General features: G+C 40.9%; 1 protein-coding gene across 21 annotated transcripts in view; it reads left to right on the top strand.

Moving 5' to 3' along the window:
* Window positions 1-17,197, top strand: part of CHD2 (chromodomain helicase DNA binding protein 2) — a 111,709-nt gene that overhangs the window by 53,108 nt on the left and 41,404 nt on the right. For 20 of the 21 annotated variants that reach the window (XR_006056797.2, XM_060401572.1, XM_060401566.1 and 17 more), the window contains 8 exons: window positions 5,527-5,715; window positions 7,235-7,397; window positions 7,729-7,881; window positions 9,677-9,748; window positions 12,798-12,947; window positions 13,650-13,798; window positions 14,820-14,916; window positions 15,333-15,425. Coding sequence is in view for 20 of the 21 variants with exons in the window: in XM_060401572.1 (XP_060257555.1) it covers window positions 5,527-5,715; window positions 7,235-7,397; window positions 7,729-7,881; window positions 9,677-9,748; window positions 12,798-12,947; window positions 13,650-13,798; window positions 14,820-14,916; window positions 15,333-15,425 (1,066 nt within the window). In the remaining variant the exon portion in view is untranslated. Of the gene's footprint in view, window positions 1-5,526; window positions 5,716-7,234; window positions 7,398-7,728; window positions 7,882-9,676; window positions 9,749-12,797; window positions 12,948-13,649; window positions 13,799-14,819; window positions 14,917-15,332; window positions 15,426-17,197 lie in introns of those variants that run through there. The other variant, XM_042235061.2, reaches the window with a different exon arrangement.

Genomic DNA, 17,197 nt, shown 5'->3' with positions numbered 1-17,197 from the left:
GAATTCTGTCAGTTTGGGGGTTCTGTTGTTAGATGTGTGCACATTTATGTTGCTGCTGCTGCTGCTAAGTCGCTTCAGTCGTGTCCCACTCTCTGTGACCCCATAAGATGGCAACCCACCAGGCTTTCCTATCCCTGGGATTCTCCAGGCAAGAACTCTGGAGTGGGTTGCCATTTCCTTCTCCAATGCATGAAAGTGAAAAGCGAAAGCGAAGTCACTCAGTTGTGTCCAACTCTTCGCGACCCCATGAACTACAGCCTACCGGGCTCCTCTGTCCATGGGATTTTCCAGGCAAGAGTACTGGAGTGGGGTGCCATTGCCTTCTCCCACATTTATGTTGGGTTGACTAAAAAGTTCACTTGAGTTTTCCCATAATGTCGTACAGGAAAATCTAAATGAACTTTTTGGCCAGACCAGTATTTGTTCTCTGCTCCTGATTTTTCTGCCTTGTTAACCGTCATAGCCAGCCCTCTTCACCTCCAGTGATACTGGTCGCTCTTCGGGTCTGTTCTGGTCTCTAGCTCCTCGCTCTCCTGGTAACTGTCTGCACAGCACACCATCGCCCATTGTTTGCCTTCATCCTGTTTCCTTCTTTGAGTCTGCAATGTGTCTCCTGCAGACAGCATGTAGTTGGATTTTCCTTTTTCTCTAGTAAGGTAGTGTCTGCCTTTTGATTGGAGTACTTAGTTCGTTCACATTTAATAGAATTATTGATATGGTTGGATTTATGTCTCTCATGTTTTCCCTCTATATGTCTTATTTCTTTTTGTTCCTTTGTTTCTTCTTTGCTGACGTCGTTTGTTGCAACAAATAGTTTTTTAGTGGTTGCTCCAAGGTTTTTAGTATACATCTTATCAAAATATTCTTAAAATTAATACTGATTTAATTCTGGTAAAATATAGCAACTTTTCTGCAGTATAGCTCTGTTTTCTCTTCCTTCCTTGTTGTAAACCCAAGAATACAGTGAATAAATTATTGCTTTATTCAGGCTTGTGTTTAAAGGAAATTAAGAAAATGTATTTACACAGTCTTACATATTTACCAGTTTACTTTATCATTTTTTAATGATCTTCATTTCTTCTTGTGTAGTGAAGTTGCCATCAGGTGTCAGTCAGGCCTGAAGGGCTCTTTTTAGTATTTCTTGTAAAGCAGGCCTTCTACCCACAAATTCTGTCTTCATTTTTCTGTGCTGTTCTCTTTTCACCTTTAGTTTGGAAGAATAGTTTAAGACTCCTCAGAAGACGGAGTAACTTGACTCCTCTGATTATGCTATTACTACAGCAGTTAGTAGAACAGGTTAGACTATTTCCTTTTTCTGCAGGCATCCTCACTACAGTATGCTTGTGAGAGTGGAGGCCCCTCTATACCCCTCCTTCCTCTGCCTTCTCTTGGAACAGGGTTTCTGAACCTCAGCACTGTTGACACTTTGGGCTGGATAATTCTTTTTTCACAAAGTGGGGGTTGGCTCTCCTTTGCATTTTATGGTGTTCAGCATCCGTGGCCACTGCCTACTCCATGCCAGGAGTGCCCCCCCCCTCCTCAGTTGTGACAACCAAAAATGTCTCCAGACGTTGCCGAGTGTCCCCCAGAGGGGTAAAGTCACCACCAGTTGAGAAGCACTACACGAGAGTTCCTGCTGTCTCCCTGCATTGCTCATTCTGCCGTCCTCCACCCTCCCTGCCCCGTCCCATTGCTGATCTTTCGCCTGTCCCACATGCTGCTCACCTGGATGCTCTGTTCCTCCCACAGAGCTCTGTAAGTCAGTATCAGTCACCTTTTTGAGGAGGGAGGCATTTTCCCCCTTCTCTTTTTAAACATTCTATTGTCCCTTCTGTAATGAATACCCTGTCTGTCATGTATTAGCAGAAGCCCATGTTTTTATACAGTGTGTTTTTCAAAATGTGCGTGCTATGAAACAGATGATGAATGAAAGTTTAGAAACAGTGGAGGTATCCCTTATTAGTTATCTTTGTTTCTGAAACGCATAGGAGAATTTTCAAGTGTATTTACTTTAGAGTTTTCATATTGTTTTCTTGTATCTGACTTTTGATATACTGTGTGTGTTTAGCCTCAGACTGTAGTGAGAATATGCCATCTTAGAGAGATGATGAAATTGTGTCTCGTATCATATGGTTAATAAGTGGATAGACTGAGATCGATGTGTCTCATATCATATGGTTAATAAGTGGATAGACTGAGATCAGTCTCTGGTCTTCTGTGACACGGGCCCATGTCCTTTAAACTTCAAATTCTAAAGAGAAATAGTGCATTCTTCATAGAACCATAGAGATGAAGTTGAAGCATTCTGCATAGAAGGAGCCTTGAGGCCTGTGGGAACTTACATGCTCATATTCTAGAGAAAGAAATGTGATGCTTAGTTTCCTCCCGTAAATGGCTAGCTAAGATTTGTCCTTTGTACTTGGCTAGTGAAGTGGATGGTAGGGATTTCGACTCCTAAATGGTCATCATTAATTTTTTGTTACTCTTAAGCAACTGCAGCATCCTACCCAGCATGGGCTACATTTTGGAAAAAAGTTTTATGTTTTTGTTTTTATAATTGAAGAGAGGAACTTTGAATTACTTTTTTCTACTAGAGGTGATCATTCAGTTAGTGTTTGCCAAAGTTTTCCATGTGGCCAGTTGGATAATTATTGGAGGATGGATTGGAGTTAAGAGATGCACGCTGTGTGTGTGTGTGTATCAGCAGGTGTATGTGCAAGAGAGCTTTTTCTCTTTGTAAAGTCTGTTTTTAAAACATTATTTTCAGACATTTAAAAAAATCATTTTTCACAAAGGTGCATGTATAAAAAGGAAATCCTTTAGTTAAGGAGTCTAGATTTTCCTTTATTTCTGTCTGAGCTTGCTGTGTTGACAACAAATTCTGTGAAGCACTTTTCCCCTACCCTTTGTGGTGGGTCCTGAGGGTCATTACGGCTCTCTGCAACCGTTTGTTCCTTTTAAGGAGGTGATCCACTGAAGAAATGTCATTGTACAGAAGAGAGGTTTACTCACATAACTTCGAAACTTTCCCTTCCTCAACTGTGATAGGCCATTGTTCACAGCATCCAAAAGTTAGTGTTCTTTTTAACCAAGTGTAATGGTATTTCCTTTGTGCAGAGTCATCCAATCACCTTTTCTGCATAGCGACTCTGACCAGGAGCCTACCCCTACTGTATGTGGTTACTACCCTTACTAGAGATATGTATCATTGAGCCACTGTGTTTGTATGTAGTGTTTTTGCAAAGTATGGGGCTTGCTTTTAAAGTGAGAAAGAGCTATGACTACATCAAAGAATTCAGCGTATACACATAGTCCTGTGCAAATGTGTCTTTCATACCCACACTACAAAATACCTCAGTTTGATAGAGTATTTTCAGAGGCTTTACCTCTCCGTGTTTTGCTGCTGCTGTTTTGCTTCTGCTGTCTAGTCCAGTCTGTGAATTTATTTTGCACTTTTCCTTTCACATATTTATCACAGGACTTCTAGTATACTATTCTCCCTACTTTGATTTAATTTTCTTCTTTGTTGTTCCTCACTAGAGTGAGCTTCTGTTTATCCAAAATCCCAAGGTCTGGAAAATGCAGAATTGCTTCTGCTTTGGTGAGAGGCATGTTTTAAATACAGAAGTTGATTAACAGAGGAATAGTTAAAATAGTGACTCTTTAGACTGTGATGTGGTATCATCATAAGTTCACCATGATGATGGTATACCTTTTATATCCATCGTATTACAAACTGACAGTTGTCCAGTGCGTGGACCAGCAAATTTTTCTTTAAGAACTTGGTAGTAAACATTTCAACTAGGCATGTGGTCTCTGTCACAACTACTCACCTGCTATATAGACAGAAAGCAGCCATAGGCAGTTTGTAAATAATTTAGTATATATCTAAGAAATAATATCTCATATTAACTCCTTTAATGCAGTAAGAATACACTAGGTGGATGAAAATATTTGTTGCCTAAAACAGTAGGACCAGTAAGTCTTGTTTTAAAAAAAAAGTTTATTATTTAAAAGTTTTTTAGACTAGTGTAGTTTTAATTATAATGTGTTATGTAAATTAAAACATTCTCTTGAAATTATTTATCTCCCAGCTCTTCAGAAAGTAGCCTAATGTATAGGAATGGGCTTTCATTTCCAGTTGCCTCATATATTTTGCATTGAGATGCTGTTGAGATAGCTCAGTTTTTACATTGTTCCTTTTAATCTTCTTATCAGTTTTAATTCTTCAATTTATTTTCATAGCAGTATGGCCAAATACAGTGTGCCTTTGGTGTGTTGAGGGAGAAGCTTTAATGGTATTCTCAGATCTCTACCTCTAAAGGTTGTTTTCTCTGCCTCTCTGAACATGGTGGTTTCAGGCATTACCAGGTGTCACTGGGCTTGAAACTGATGCTCCTGGTGCCCGATGACATGCTTGGCCATTCCTGAGATCAGAAGTGGCAGCAGACAGTTAACATCCTTGTGCCCAGTGGCAGAGCTGGCATTTGCTGTCTTTGGCTTTCTCTCTTATCAGAGATCTCATTACATGGTAGCTCTAGGTAGTGTCGAGTCCTGAATTTATAATTCCGGGACTTGACTGACCTCAGCACAGCAGGGCATCCTGGTGTTGGAAGGCAGACTGCAGACTGTGGGCAGGATCTCATCCACTGAGCTTCAGTCTGTACACAAAACTAAGCAGCTTCTTCCAAGTGCTTTGTTGGCTTTCATGTGGCAAGTCAGAGTATATTTTTCTAAGCCCCATGAAAGAAACTTCTTCAATTTTTATGTTTGAAAGAGCTTTCATCATAGTGTCCCATACTGAATTTCTGCCACAGGTCCTTTAGTGATCCAAAGATGGTTGAATTAATATTTACACAGGAGAAACTTTGATCTGTAGAGTTCAGGCAGAATTTGTTATGGGTGACATGTTTTTAAATTTCATTAATAAATTTTGTGCCTCCAAGTTCTGTTAGTATTAAATTTGTATCACTTACATCATTCTTCTTATCTAGGGGTTGTGTTGTTGATTGTCATTATGATCTATTAACTTTTAAATCTGTGGGCAGTAAGGATGACTGATGGAAACGATATAGTTTTTACATTTGGTGACAGCTCTGATATCACGACTAATTATTCTTTTGTCTCTGAATATTGTTTTCCCTGTAAATTGCAGCTTATTGAATGATAGCTTATGATTAATTTTCTGCCTAACATTTTATCACAATAACTTGTTACTTATGTACTAATTGCATGATTTACTGAAATACTTTGTGAACCCTGAATCCAGTCTCAGAATCGGAAACCTGCTGTTATCCAGTATAGACTTGCAAAATTGATTCAGTTGATTTTCCCTTGCCTTTTTGTTTTCCCTGCTCTTGTATTCAAGAGCTAATGAAAGATAAAATTTATTTATCCTTATAGGGAAGACTCATTTTTTTTTAACAGGTTTTCTAGTTGGTTCCTTAAAAAAGAAATTTTAATTGGGAAAAAATTTTTTTTTTTTCTTCTGTGTAATTGAGTAACACTGTTCTGTTTTATCTCTAGGTTTGAATTCTGGGAAGATTTTGAAGAAGACCATGGGAAAGGGAGAGAGAATGGCTATCAGAGTCTTCATAAGGTGCTAGAGCCTTTCCTTCTCCGGAGAGTGAAGAAAGATGTAGAGAAATCTCTTCCTGCCAAAGTGGAACAGATTCTCAGAGTAGAGATGTCAGCCCTTCAGAAACAGTATTACAAGTAAGTCATGGGCTGAGTCAGGCCCAAATGGGATTAAGATCAGTGCCAGGAAGACATGAGAGAGAGAACTGGCAGGTAAACTGCCTTTTTTAGTGAAGTCTCAACACAGATTTAAATAGCAGTTTATTTATGGTCGTATTTATAGCAGTTTATTTATGGTCGGAGAGAGGGAAATTCATTTTTAAGGAATTGGTCTGTTTACTGTTGTTGATGATTACTTACAACAGTTAGCAGAACTCCAAAGCTAAAACTGTCAGGTCTGGCCTGTTCAAAGACCAGCCTTCCCTTGTCTCCGCCATTCCAGTTTCTCTTCTCCTTAGGTAATGATTACTGTTATATTTAAAAGGCTTAACGTTTATCTTTTCCTTTATTTTTAATGTTTAAAATAGAAGCAGATACACGCTAGCTTCTTCTGGCCTTTCTCTTCTTGTACAGATGGTAGCACCCTGTGCATTTTTCTGTACCTTACTTTTTTCACTTAGTGATGCCAGACAGCTGTGCTGGGGACACTGCACAGTAGTGGACAAAGGCAGACAACCTTTCCTGTTTACAGCTGCATAGTGGGTCTGTGGGGAAGTTTGTTACTCGTCCCCTAGTGATAGCCATTTGGATAGTTCTGAATACCTGCCTTTTATAAATAGTGCTATAGTCTTTGAGCGTCCCTCTTTGAGATGGGTTCCTAAAACATGTGGTTGCTGAAAGTGTAAAGAAATTTCACAGTGTAGAAGAAAAGTGTTTCTCATAGTTTGGGGTTTGTGGTTAGAGCTTATTTGGATATGTGTGAATATTCATGCACTCCGTCCTCCCTTCTTTCCAAACTGAGAAAACACACTCATCATGAACACTGTATTCTGTAAAACTCCCTTTTACACAATTTAAATGGATATGTAGTTTCCGTTTTTGATATATCTCATTTATTTAAGTGATTTTCTAATTTGTGATAGCTTAATTTCTACTTTTATACTATATTAAAGACAGCTTCAGTGACAGTCATTGTTTATGTAAAATACATAAATGTAATATATGTTCTAGTGTCTATATATATATATATTTTTTTTTTTTGCCTTGGCTTTCTAAAATAGTATTTACTTTCAATTGGAGGATATTGTGTTTGTCTCTGCCATACATCAGTGTCAGTCAGTCATAGGTATACACGTGTCCCCTCTTGCATCTCCCTCCTGCCTCCCAGCCTGTCCCATCCCTGTAGGTTGTCCCAGAGCACCTTAATCATTGAGCTCCCTGCATCCCGCATCAGATTTTCTGTTGCCATCATCCTCTCTTGATATCCCTGTGCTCAGCCAGGGTGAAGACCGGATCGGATGTTGAGTGGCTTGACTCTGGAGATGTGTGAGGGCTCCTGCCTGGGTGGCAGGAGGCAGGAGATAGAGCGCCCTTCCTTGCCGTTTCAGTTCCCCTCCGCCCCCATGCCCTCAGCCATAGTGTCTCCTTTTATAATCTTCTGGTATACCCTGTTCTCTTTCGTTGCATCTGATAATATAATTATTGTCTTGACTTGCAGATGGATTCTGACCAGGAATTACAAGGCTCTTGCCAAAGGAACGAGAGGCAGCACATCTGGTTTCCTTAATATTGTGATGGAGCTGAAGAAATGCTGTAACCACTGTCACCTGATCAAACCCCCTGAGGAAAATGAAAGGGAGAACGGACAGGAGGTTCTTCTGGTGTGTGCCTGCCTTGTTTGTAATTAGTTTCTTATGGACAGTTTAATTTCTGTAGATGCTTTTACTCACAACGCTCCTTTTCCTCTTGATGGCTCTTCAAGGAGCATCAAAAGAAGCTTTAAAAACAGGTGAGGAAAACCAAATAGCTAGGAAAAGTCTGGAAAGTATATTGTCACAGATACCAGGTAAAGACCATTTCAGGGATTGCTTGTCAGCTAGATTGCAGAAGCCTTCCAGAAGCTTTAAGATGATTTTAAAAATATGAGCTCTTAGAGGTGAAGGGCAGATTGAAGTAGCCGGTTGATCATGATCGTGTCTTTTTGTTCTTCAGTCCCTGATCAGGAGCAGTGGGAAGCTGATTCTATTAGATAAACTGTTGACAAGACTTCGAGAAAGAGGAAACAGAGTCCTTATCTTCTCTCAGATGGTGAGGATGTTGGATATCCTGGCTGAGTACCTGACTATTAAGCACTACCCTTTCCAGGTAAGGATGCTTGGTACTTAGGGTCTCTCCCTTCCTCGCTCTCTCCCTCCCTCCCTCCCTCCCTCCTGGGTTGTATGCTTTGCTTGTTAAATTATCCTCAGGTAGAAAACAAAGAGTTTTCTTGTTTGAAACAAATTGAGATTAAGAGTCCAGGAGGGTCTTAATTTTACTTTTGTAAAATTAAAGGTTTTCGTCTTCATTCATTAATCTCCAATAAGATTAGGAGAAAAATAAGAAGGAAGAAGGAGTTTCTTTAGCATAGTATTTTTCTGCATGTTAGACAATAAAAAAACAAAAACTTATCTGTAATCTGTGTATAGGCATGTGTACAATTCATTTGGCCTAATATTTTTTAATGCTTTGATTTTTAAGACATTTAAGGCATGACTTATAATTATTAAATAAGTGTTTTCTCTAGTTTTAGATGGACTAATGCAGTTAGGCTGATACTGATGATACTTGAAGCTAGTGATTCTAAGAAGACCAAGCTTTAAAACTCAGTGCAGATGGTCTTTCAGAATACCCTGAAAGGCCTAGTTATATCCGTAATACCTGGTGTGGTCTTTCAGCAGCTGTCTTAGATACTGTGGTTATTATCAGAAATAGCACAGCAGAAAGAGTCAGTGATCTTTCAGTACATCTGATCCCCGGGTGCTGTCAGGTCTGGCTCATCCTTTGGCATCCAGTGAAATAAGGATATGTTACTTTTTCTCTAGGGAATGAGTAGTCTGGTGTCTGCTCAGGTTATCATGCCTAATGCCTTCGCTTACTGAGAATGCTGAAAAAAGGGCATTTGGGTTTTCTGATTTCAAAGCTTAGCTTTAGGTTAGGGCTGTCAGGTAGCCTTGGTAGTCAGAAAGAAGAAGGAGGGTTCCCACGTGTGATTCTGCCTGTGTTCAGGTGGCTCTGGGTTTGGTGGGCAGAGTGCTGAGCTGTGGGTCCTTCCAGACCCCGCCCTGCCCCGCCATTGATGACTGGCTAGCGGACAATATCTGTCTGGTCAGTTTTGCCCTCTGTAAAATGAGGTGGCTGGTCTCAAGTGGTGATTAGAGGGCAGCAATATGAAAATGATTTTAAAGAGTGAGAAATGCTTTATATACAGCGTACAGGCAGTAATTCTTCAGTATCCACCTATTATATGGTATGTCTACAGTGACATTGTTTTGGACCTAGAGTTGACATACGGTCTAATGTAAGAATTGTATGTGCTGGGAAATGCCAGAAGCTCTCTTGAGGATACATTTTGGCTGCTTGAACACTTTAGTTTTGGGGAAAGCTGGGGTATATGACCAGCTTAGTGTTTTCAATATTGTGGGGAAATGTCTTCCAAACAAAATTATGTAAAGGGTTTTTTGATGTATACAGCAGTTAGTAACAGGGCAGCTTTCAGCCATATTAACTTAGGAGCATCACTTTTCTGCAGGAGCTAATTGTGAGGTGACCAGCGGTAGTGTTTCCTAATTTCTTGAGTACCCACAGATGGAGAATCAGACAAAGCCTCTAAGCACAGCGCAGTTGCCGTCTTTCTCCTTATGTCCTAGCAGCGATTCTGATCCTTGGATGAGCCTAGGTGGCCCTCAGAACCAGGAGCTTCTGAGCTTGAGTGTGTAACCAGAGAGCTTGGGGCATGTTGGGGGTGCTGCTCAAGCATAGCCCCTGGACGGCACTTGGCCAGTGTGTTCTGGTTATTTTTACTCAGAGGGTGTTGGAGTGAGGAAGGTTCCAAGTCTTCTGTTCTATTTTGAGTGCAGCTGATTTTCCTACCTTGTGATTTTCTCGTGGTTTATTTTTACAGCGTCTGGATGGTTCCATCAAGGGAGAAATCCGAAAGCAGGCGCTGGACCACTTCAACGCAGATGGGTCTGAGGTACAGCATGCATGGCTTTGCTACCTGGGCAGTCTGGGCTCTGTATCAAGAGGGAAGCCTTTCTAGCTGAATGTACTCTGTTTCAGAAGCAGTTCACAGTGCAGCTCTCCTGCCTGATAAGAGAAATCACTGATGTAAAAGGCGCCTCTTAACTTGGTTGTTTGTCACCCTGGAAAAGCATATCTGTGCTTGTTTCTCTTCCCTGGGCTGAATTAATGGCAGAGTAGCTCTGATATCAACAGAGTGTACTCTGGTGCTCCCAGATGGCAAATTTCTGGGCCTAGAAGAAAAACAAGGCCAGGTTGCGGAGGGCTGACCAATAGGATTCACTTTGACATGTGTGCTAATTCAGAAGGTTCCGACCCATACTCTTGGTGACTTGAGTCTTAAAAAATATGTTTGTCGTGTCTCAGATTTGTTGGACCTTGGTAGGGATGTGGCTTAATTCCCTTGCTTGGGCTGATAGCAGCATCAGTTCATCTGCTAGGTGTTCAGCTTGAATTTGGCAATATGAAGTATTTTGTTTTTAAGGCATATGTGGAAGAGCCCTTGGGACAAGCTAGAAGCCTTGTAACCTTGTAATGTGTGCCTGTCAAGCTGTTAAATACCATGGGATTTGAGAGAAGGAGGGGGAAGAGGTTTAGCATAGGGGGCTGTAGTGGTGTGAGGAGGGGAGGAAGCCAAGGAGAGTGCTGGAGGTGGGACTAAGTGGTCTGTGGAGAGAACCTGGGAGCCTCTGAAGTCCAGGCGACTCTTCTGTGTAGAAAGACCGGACTTCACTTTGTGCTTTCTCATGAGCTTTAAGCACTGTGCCTGTCACTCCAAAATGGCAGGACTCCTGCCCTTCGAATTGCACACTGGCCCAGTTAGACTGTGGTATTCTGGCTTCTTCTCTAGCCTAAAATTTTAGTTTTCCTTGAGGAGTTTTAGACACTAATCTCTTTAGAACCAAGGCTCTGAATAGTCAAGGACAAGAGGAATTGAATTATTAAAAATATTGATAACCGTATAGTTCCCATTGCTCCTCCTAGTTCATCATCTGTGAACTTTCACATGGTTTCACTCCCCGCTTCGTAACCCTGCGGTGGGGACTTCACTGTAACAATCAGCACGCGGCCCTGAGCAAGCGTGCTGTTGGTGTCAGCTATTTTTATTATTCAGACTGTGTTGGGATTGGCTTTTCGTGCCCTACTCTTAGTTTGGAACTCAGTATGAGGAAATGTCTTATACTGCCCTGAGTCAGAAAAAACTAAAGTCGGTTTCCTCATAGTTCTCCACTCATCCCCCTGCCCCGTGGCGAGATACCATTTTCTGCAAACCTGAGTCTTTCTTAAATTAAAAAATTTATGTACTTTATTACTGGGAGGAAGGATTATATGCACATTTTGAAATTTCGCAAGTTGAAGAGTACAAAGAAGAAAAGCTGTACAAACTCCCATTCCAGCTTGCTGTTCATATCATTTGGGTCCATTTCATTCATCCCAGAGGAAACCCTTTATTTGTTTCTGTGTTTGCCCCAGTTGGAATCAGGCTGCATATAGTCTTGTCACCTTTCATTCAAAATTCTACTCTAAGCATTTTCTCCGTATCATTTAAAGATTTCAAAAATAATGGTTTCTCATATTTCTCATGCCTGTTCCCTCATTTATTTAACCATTTTATTGTTGTCTGATGTTTAGTTAAGAGGATGTGAGCATGTAAAAAGGTTTTTAGTGCCTTTTGCTCAATCACTTTTTCCAAACAATTTATATTCATACTTTTTTTTTTTTAATGTATTAATTTATTTCATTTTGCCTAGTCTTAGCTGAGGCATGTGGGATCTAGTTCCCTGACCAGGGATCGAACCCAGGCCCCCTGCTTTGGGAGCGTGGAGTCTTAGCCACTGGACCACCAGGGAAATCCCCATATTCATACTTTTATGTATGAATCCTTCTAATTTACCTCGCCCTTTAGTTTCATAGGTTTTAACCTTCACCTATTTGGTAATAGACATAACTAATATCTTACTATAATGCATACTACCTTTGATAAAGAATGACATTGAAAATAACTTTTTATGATCATTCAGAGCTCAGATTTTGTTTATGTCTTAAACGTCTTATTCTCAAGTGTTTACCTGTGGGCTTCGCTCTAGAGTGTGGAACTGCTGGGTATTTCTGCCAAGGATCACAGACTCAGTGCTTCAACACCCCTGGTGATCAGTTCTTCATTGGAACTGTTTAAAGTTCTTGTGAGACAGCTCTCTCTATTTTTAGTTTTACGACAGTGTTGGTGAATGATTTATTTAGATTGGGGAGACCCTTTCATTGTGTTTATGTATATGTATTAAACACAGCCATTTTATCAAAAGATAACTCAGAATTACCAGTGTTTGAGAGCCACTTTCTCGAGATGCAGCCAGGGGTGTGGTGCCTGCCTAGTCTCTGTTATGCGTTGCTACGGAAGCTGGGACGTGTCGGGGCCTGGCTCTTTGCCGTGTGCAGCTCTTAAGCTTGTCCTTCCCTGGTTTCCTTGGTGCATGTTGCGTGGTGGTTGAGGGTCCTGTGCTGCCCAGTGGCTCCGTCCTGTCACCTGTTGGTACAGTGTCTCTGTATTTGTCAGCAGCCTAATAAATGAATGGACGTTTGCTCAATAAAGTTTCCTTGCTTGTATGGACTGCCTGCCTTACATGGCATGACTCACCTCCACCCAGGAAATAAGTATGCAGGCGACTTACGGACGTGATCCATTGATAACTAAGTTTGTCTGGGTGCTGTTAACTGCTTGTATGCTAGTTTTAGTTGGGCAGGACCACTAATTCTTTTGCTCCTGCTGCCTTATCCATTTCTACTTGACTCCCTTAGCTCATTGCACCCTCTCTTACCTTTTAGTCAAGTGAGAACTCACTCTGCCATCAAGTCCCTGACATTCTCGTAGCCTCCGTAAAGGTTGTCCATCACGTCTCACTTTTCTTCACACCTGCAGGGGTCTCCAGGTGTGAGGGCTTGTTGGGCTGTGTGGCTGTTTCTGAGAGGCCACTGCATAAAGTAGTATATCGCATTGTGTACAGGACTTCTGTTTCCTGCTCTCGACAAGGGCTGGTGGCCTGGGAATCAATTTGGCTTCAGCGGACACAGTTGTCATCTTTGACTCTGACTGGAACCCCCAGAACGACTTGCAGGCACAAGCCCGAGCCCACAGAATCGGTCAGAAGAAGCAGGTCGGTGGGAAAGCCTTTGGATGTGGCTCGGAGGGGAGGTTGTTGTCTATGGGTAAATATCTATTTGTTAATTAGCTAGTAGAGAGACGCTGTCTTTGGGGCTGGGCTGAGATGAGATGAGCCTACACTTATGGACCAGTTCTTTTTCACCGTTTGTAAAGTGTATGACCAGTAACTTTCTGGCTTACTCAAAAGGTACATGATGAATAGACTTAGAATTGAGAATTTCTATTTTAGTATAGAAAAGTTGTGATATTCACATTGTTCAGCGCAGTCTACTTTGATTACACATGGTCAGTGTTAGTGCCGCCGTAAGCTGCACAAGTACACGCTTCTTTCCTTCAAGGATGAATTTCAAAGTCTGCTCCAGTATTAGCTACCATTTAAGTTTCATATATGGTTGGAGATTCAGTTTTGGTAAAACAGATAGCTCTTCAGCAGCATTTTTATCGTTAGGTCAAGGCTATAATAATAGTTTTTAGAGGCAATTTTCATTTAAGAATGTAACATGCTGCCCATAATAGAAGATATAATATATTATATATATATTAATGCTTAAGTTGTCTGCTTGGATCAGTGACTTACAAGTAGTAAGCCATAGCAGAGAACAGATTTTTTTTTTTTTCCCTCTCTTGGTTTTAGACAGAAATAACTTTCTATGTGTGTGAACAGGCATAAGCATAACATTGCCTTTTCCTGCAGGTAAATATTTACCGCTTGGTTACAAAGGGGACCGTGGAGGAAGAGATCATAGAACGGGCCAAAAAGAAGATGGTATTGGACCATCTGGTGATTCAGCGCATGGATACCACTGGCCGAACGGTTTTGGAAAACAATTCTGGGAGGTCCAAGTAAGTGCCAGAAAGGTGGGCGAGGTAGCAGACGTCAATTTTACATTGTCATTTTGTGTAATTCATTCATTCTTCTCGTGAAATGCTCTACAACAGACATTAATCCTTTGATTACCTGGAAAGGACCAAGCCAAAACGGCAGGATGACACCTTGATTTTATTTTGCTTTCCCTGTTTCTCCTTCCTCTTTTCTTTTCTTCTTTTTTTTTGGTGTATCAGCCCTCCTCATGTGCCTCTTGTCTTTCCTGCCCTCCTCTCTGGCCTTTTGCTTTTGGCTCTGCCTGTGCCGTACAACACAGCAGCAGCAGTGGCAGCTGTGTGCTTGCCATCAGGCTTTCGCTGTATTGCCTTGGACTTCTAAGCAGCGAGGCTGCAGCAGGTTGAACTGGCAGCTGTTCCTTATTATTGGTAAAAATGTTTGTGTGGAGATTGCCTTTCCTGTTGAAAGCAAAAGGGTATGATAGGAGAATAGTTAAGCTTCAGCTGGCTTTATCTGGAAGCACAGCAATTTCTCTTAGAGAGTTTACATTTTCACCAAACTGTTGAGTCTCATCTTCTGGGGCAGTCTTAGAGTTTGTGTTACAGGTTAAATCAAATGAGCCCTTTCTAATTAGGTGATGATGATTTTCCACTAAAAAGAAAACTAGGACAGAAAAAGCTTGTTCTTTTAGTTTGGACCAGAGAGGAGGTGTTTGAAAATTCTTGGTGAACAATAACTTACTGAATTAAAGGATGAAGAGAGAATTCCCTTCTTTCATGTTGCTAATTATCTTTCTTGCTTACCCATGTAAATATATGAACCTCCTGGAAAATAATTGCTGTCTTACTCTTTTGTTAAGTTTACCACTGCAGACTCATCCTGTGGATTAAAAACCATGAAATATTTGTGAGATCATTTTTCTTGTGGCAGAATTTTTGTTTTCACCAGTAGTTGGACCTCTTTAGGAAGAATAGATATTTAGAACTCAATAGAGGTTATTTGATGTCCCTAAGAGATTGCAACTACATTTTACTCCTACAGTTCAAATCCTTTTAATAAAGAAGAGCTGACAGCGATTTTGAAATTTGGAGCAGAGGATCTCTTCAAAGAGCTTGAAGGGGAAGAATCAGAGCCTCAGGTAATTAACGACAAGGGGAAAGAATGTCTTGATAAGTATCATCTGTGAGAGTCTAAATTTTTCTGGAAGCACATTCTGAGCCTGAGACTTTTCTAAAGAAAGAGTAGTTACTTGCGGAACACAGTTTCTCTTTTTCCTTATAAAGCTGAAAGTGCTTACAGAATTGAATGGGAAAGAATGAGAAAATCATGGAGGGTTTTGTCTTTGCTCTTTTTTATTCCAATTTTATTTTTTGTAATTTCTGAAGTGTCATCTTACGATTTGTATGAATAGTAGTTTTGAAACGTTGGATATAAAACATTATAAAAACTGTGGGTGTAAAAGAAAATGGAGTATCAGAGAAGAGGGCTGGTTTATTTGCTCCAGTATTCCCAGTGAATGCTGACCGCTGTTGCCTTTTTACCATGTGCTTTCAGGAAATGGATATAGATGAAATTTTGCGCTTGGCTGAAACCAGAGAGAATGAAGTCTCAACAAGTGCAACAGATGAACTTCTGTCACAATTTAAGGTATTAAAATCGTTGTCTGAGAAAGTCCTTGGTGTTGATTTGTGAACCAATAATAAGCAGTCCCTGTCAGTACTTTGTGCGTGCAAGACACTCTGTGCTTTTCTTTTTACCTGACTTGATTCATAGCCCTTAAAATCATTCTCTAGAGTTCCAAGTATGGTGTGAATATAGACCGTACAGTCCTTCCCATGGGGGTAACCACCGAAGTGGTCCATCTTGCCCAGAGTCAGTGGCTAGAAGAAAAATAGTTGGTGTGAGTAAGGCTGCAAACATGCTGTCAGTGGGACGGGTGGGGAACTAGATAATGTGGAGCTCTGGGAGAGACACTAATAGAATCATGACAGAGGTCAGAGGTGTGAAAATCGAAGGTGACAGTGGGGAAGCTCTTGATGACGTTGTGGCATTAGGGAAGTTGTGGGATGGTTGGTGGTATTTGATAGAAAATTAAATGAGATCAGGGCTAAATGCAAAAGCTGGATACCGGATGAGTAGGAGGTGACCGTATTGAATACAGACTTTATTAAAAAGCTTAGTAAGGAAAATAGTGAAAGTAATTTATAAGGATGGAAGGTTCAGGCAAGGTACGGTTTTTTTTAAAGGTGTTACCATGTTTCTAGGTTGAGGAAAGAGCTTGAGAATAGGAAAGCATTGAAGGTTCTAAGGAAAGAAGGATAATTTGGTTACACATTGCCCAGGAGGAGACTGGAAGGGATATAATCAAAAGCATAGATGGAAGAACTGGCCTTCGAAAGACAAAAGAAGAACCCACTTTGGGAAGGAGAGGGGAGGGAAGATGTAGATGCTCCAGTTGGTGACCTTACTTACCAGTAAGTGAGGTGTTTGCTGAGAAGTGGAGAAGTTTTGGGATGGCTCCATCCAGGGGCCAGGAGTTGCTGGGAGGAACTTGACAGGGACTAGAGCTGAATTTAGAAGGTGGGGCTTCATGTTAGAGCAAGTCAGCAGGATCAGATGACTCTCCAGCATTACTTGAGGTCAGAAAAACTGGATCAGTTGTTCATCCCAAGGTGGAAGATTGGCTTAGGAGGCACAGAAGAGTCATCAAAGTGGCGGAGAGTTGCCCAGATTCAAGTGAGAATGTGGTTGAGTGGATTCATCGTTGGTTGGTTCTGAGCATGTTAGTGAAGAGGGTAAGAGGTGACATGGATGATTATGTGTGGTAGACCCACTAGGACTGAGAAGTGTTGGGAGGAAGCAGTACTTTGTGATGAAGTCCAGGGTTGGCCACAGGTAGAAGTCATCTCAGTGGAAGAAAAAGAAAGGGGTTGAGTGGATCACAGAGCTCTAGGATCAGAGTTAATGTTGTCTTAAGGATGCAGAAGATGGAGGTGAATTGTTAGTGTTTCAGCTGGATTTCACTGCTGTGACTAATGCTCCCTTCTTAAAGAGAAGTAATCTTCATGATGGTGTCCTAGTCAAAATATTATATAATTATTTAGATCTGAAAATTGCTGCATATTACAGATTGATCAGAAGCCACATTATTGGTGACACTTGTCTTTCTAAAGCCCTTTTGGCCATTATGTTTCCGCATCAGGTTAGGTAGGATTCTGCTTAAGTAGGGACTCTGTATGTCTGGAGTGCGTCACTGAATTGACTTTCTTTTCCTAATAATTCTTTTTTGTTAAGCTAATTTAACATGTTGGAAACATAACAAACATTTTTTTGAGATATTTATGACTACAAGTTTCTTAGGTAATAATAACCAATCCTTAGAAAATTCTTGCTATACTGTAAGCACTGTTTTAAGTGCA

Source organism: Ovis aries, chromosome 18 (assembly GCF_016772045.2).
Source record: "Ovis aries strain OAR_USU_Benz2616 breed Rambouillet chromosome 18, ARS-UI_Ramb_v3.0, whole genome shotgun sequence".
NCBI lineage: Eukaryota > Metazoa > Chordata > Mammalia > Artiodactyla > Bovidae > Ovis > Ovis aries.
This window is presented reverse-complemented; position numbering and strand designations above follow the sequence as displayed.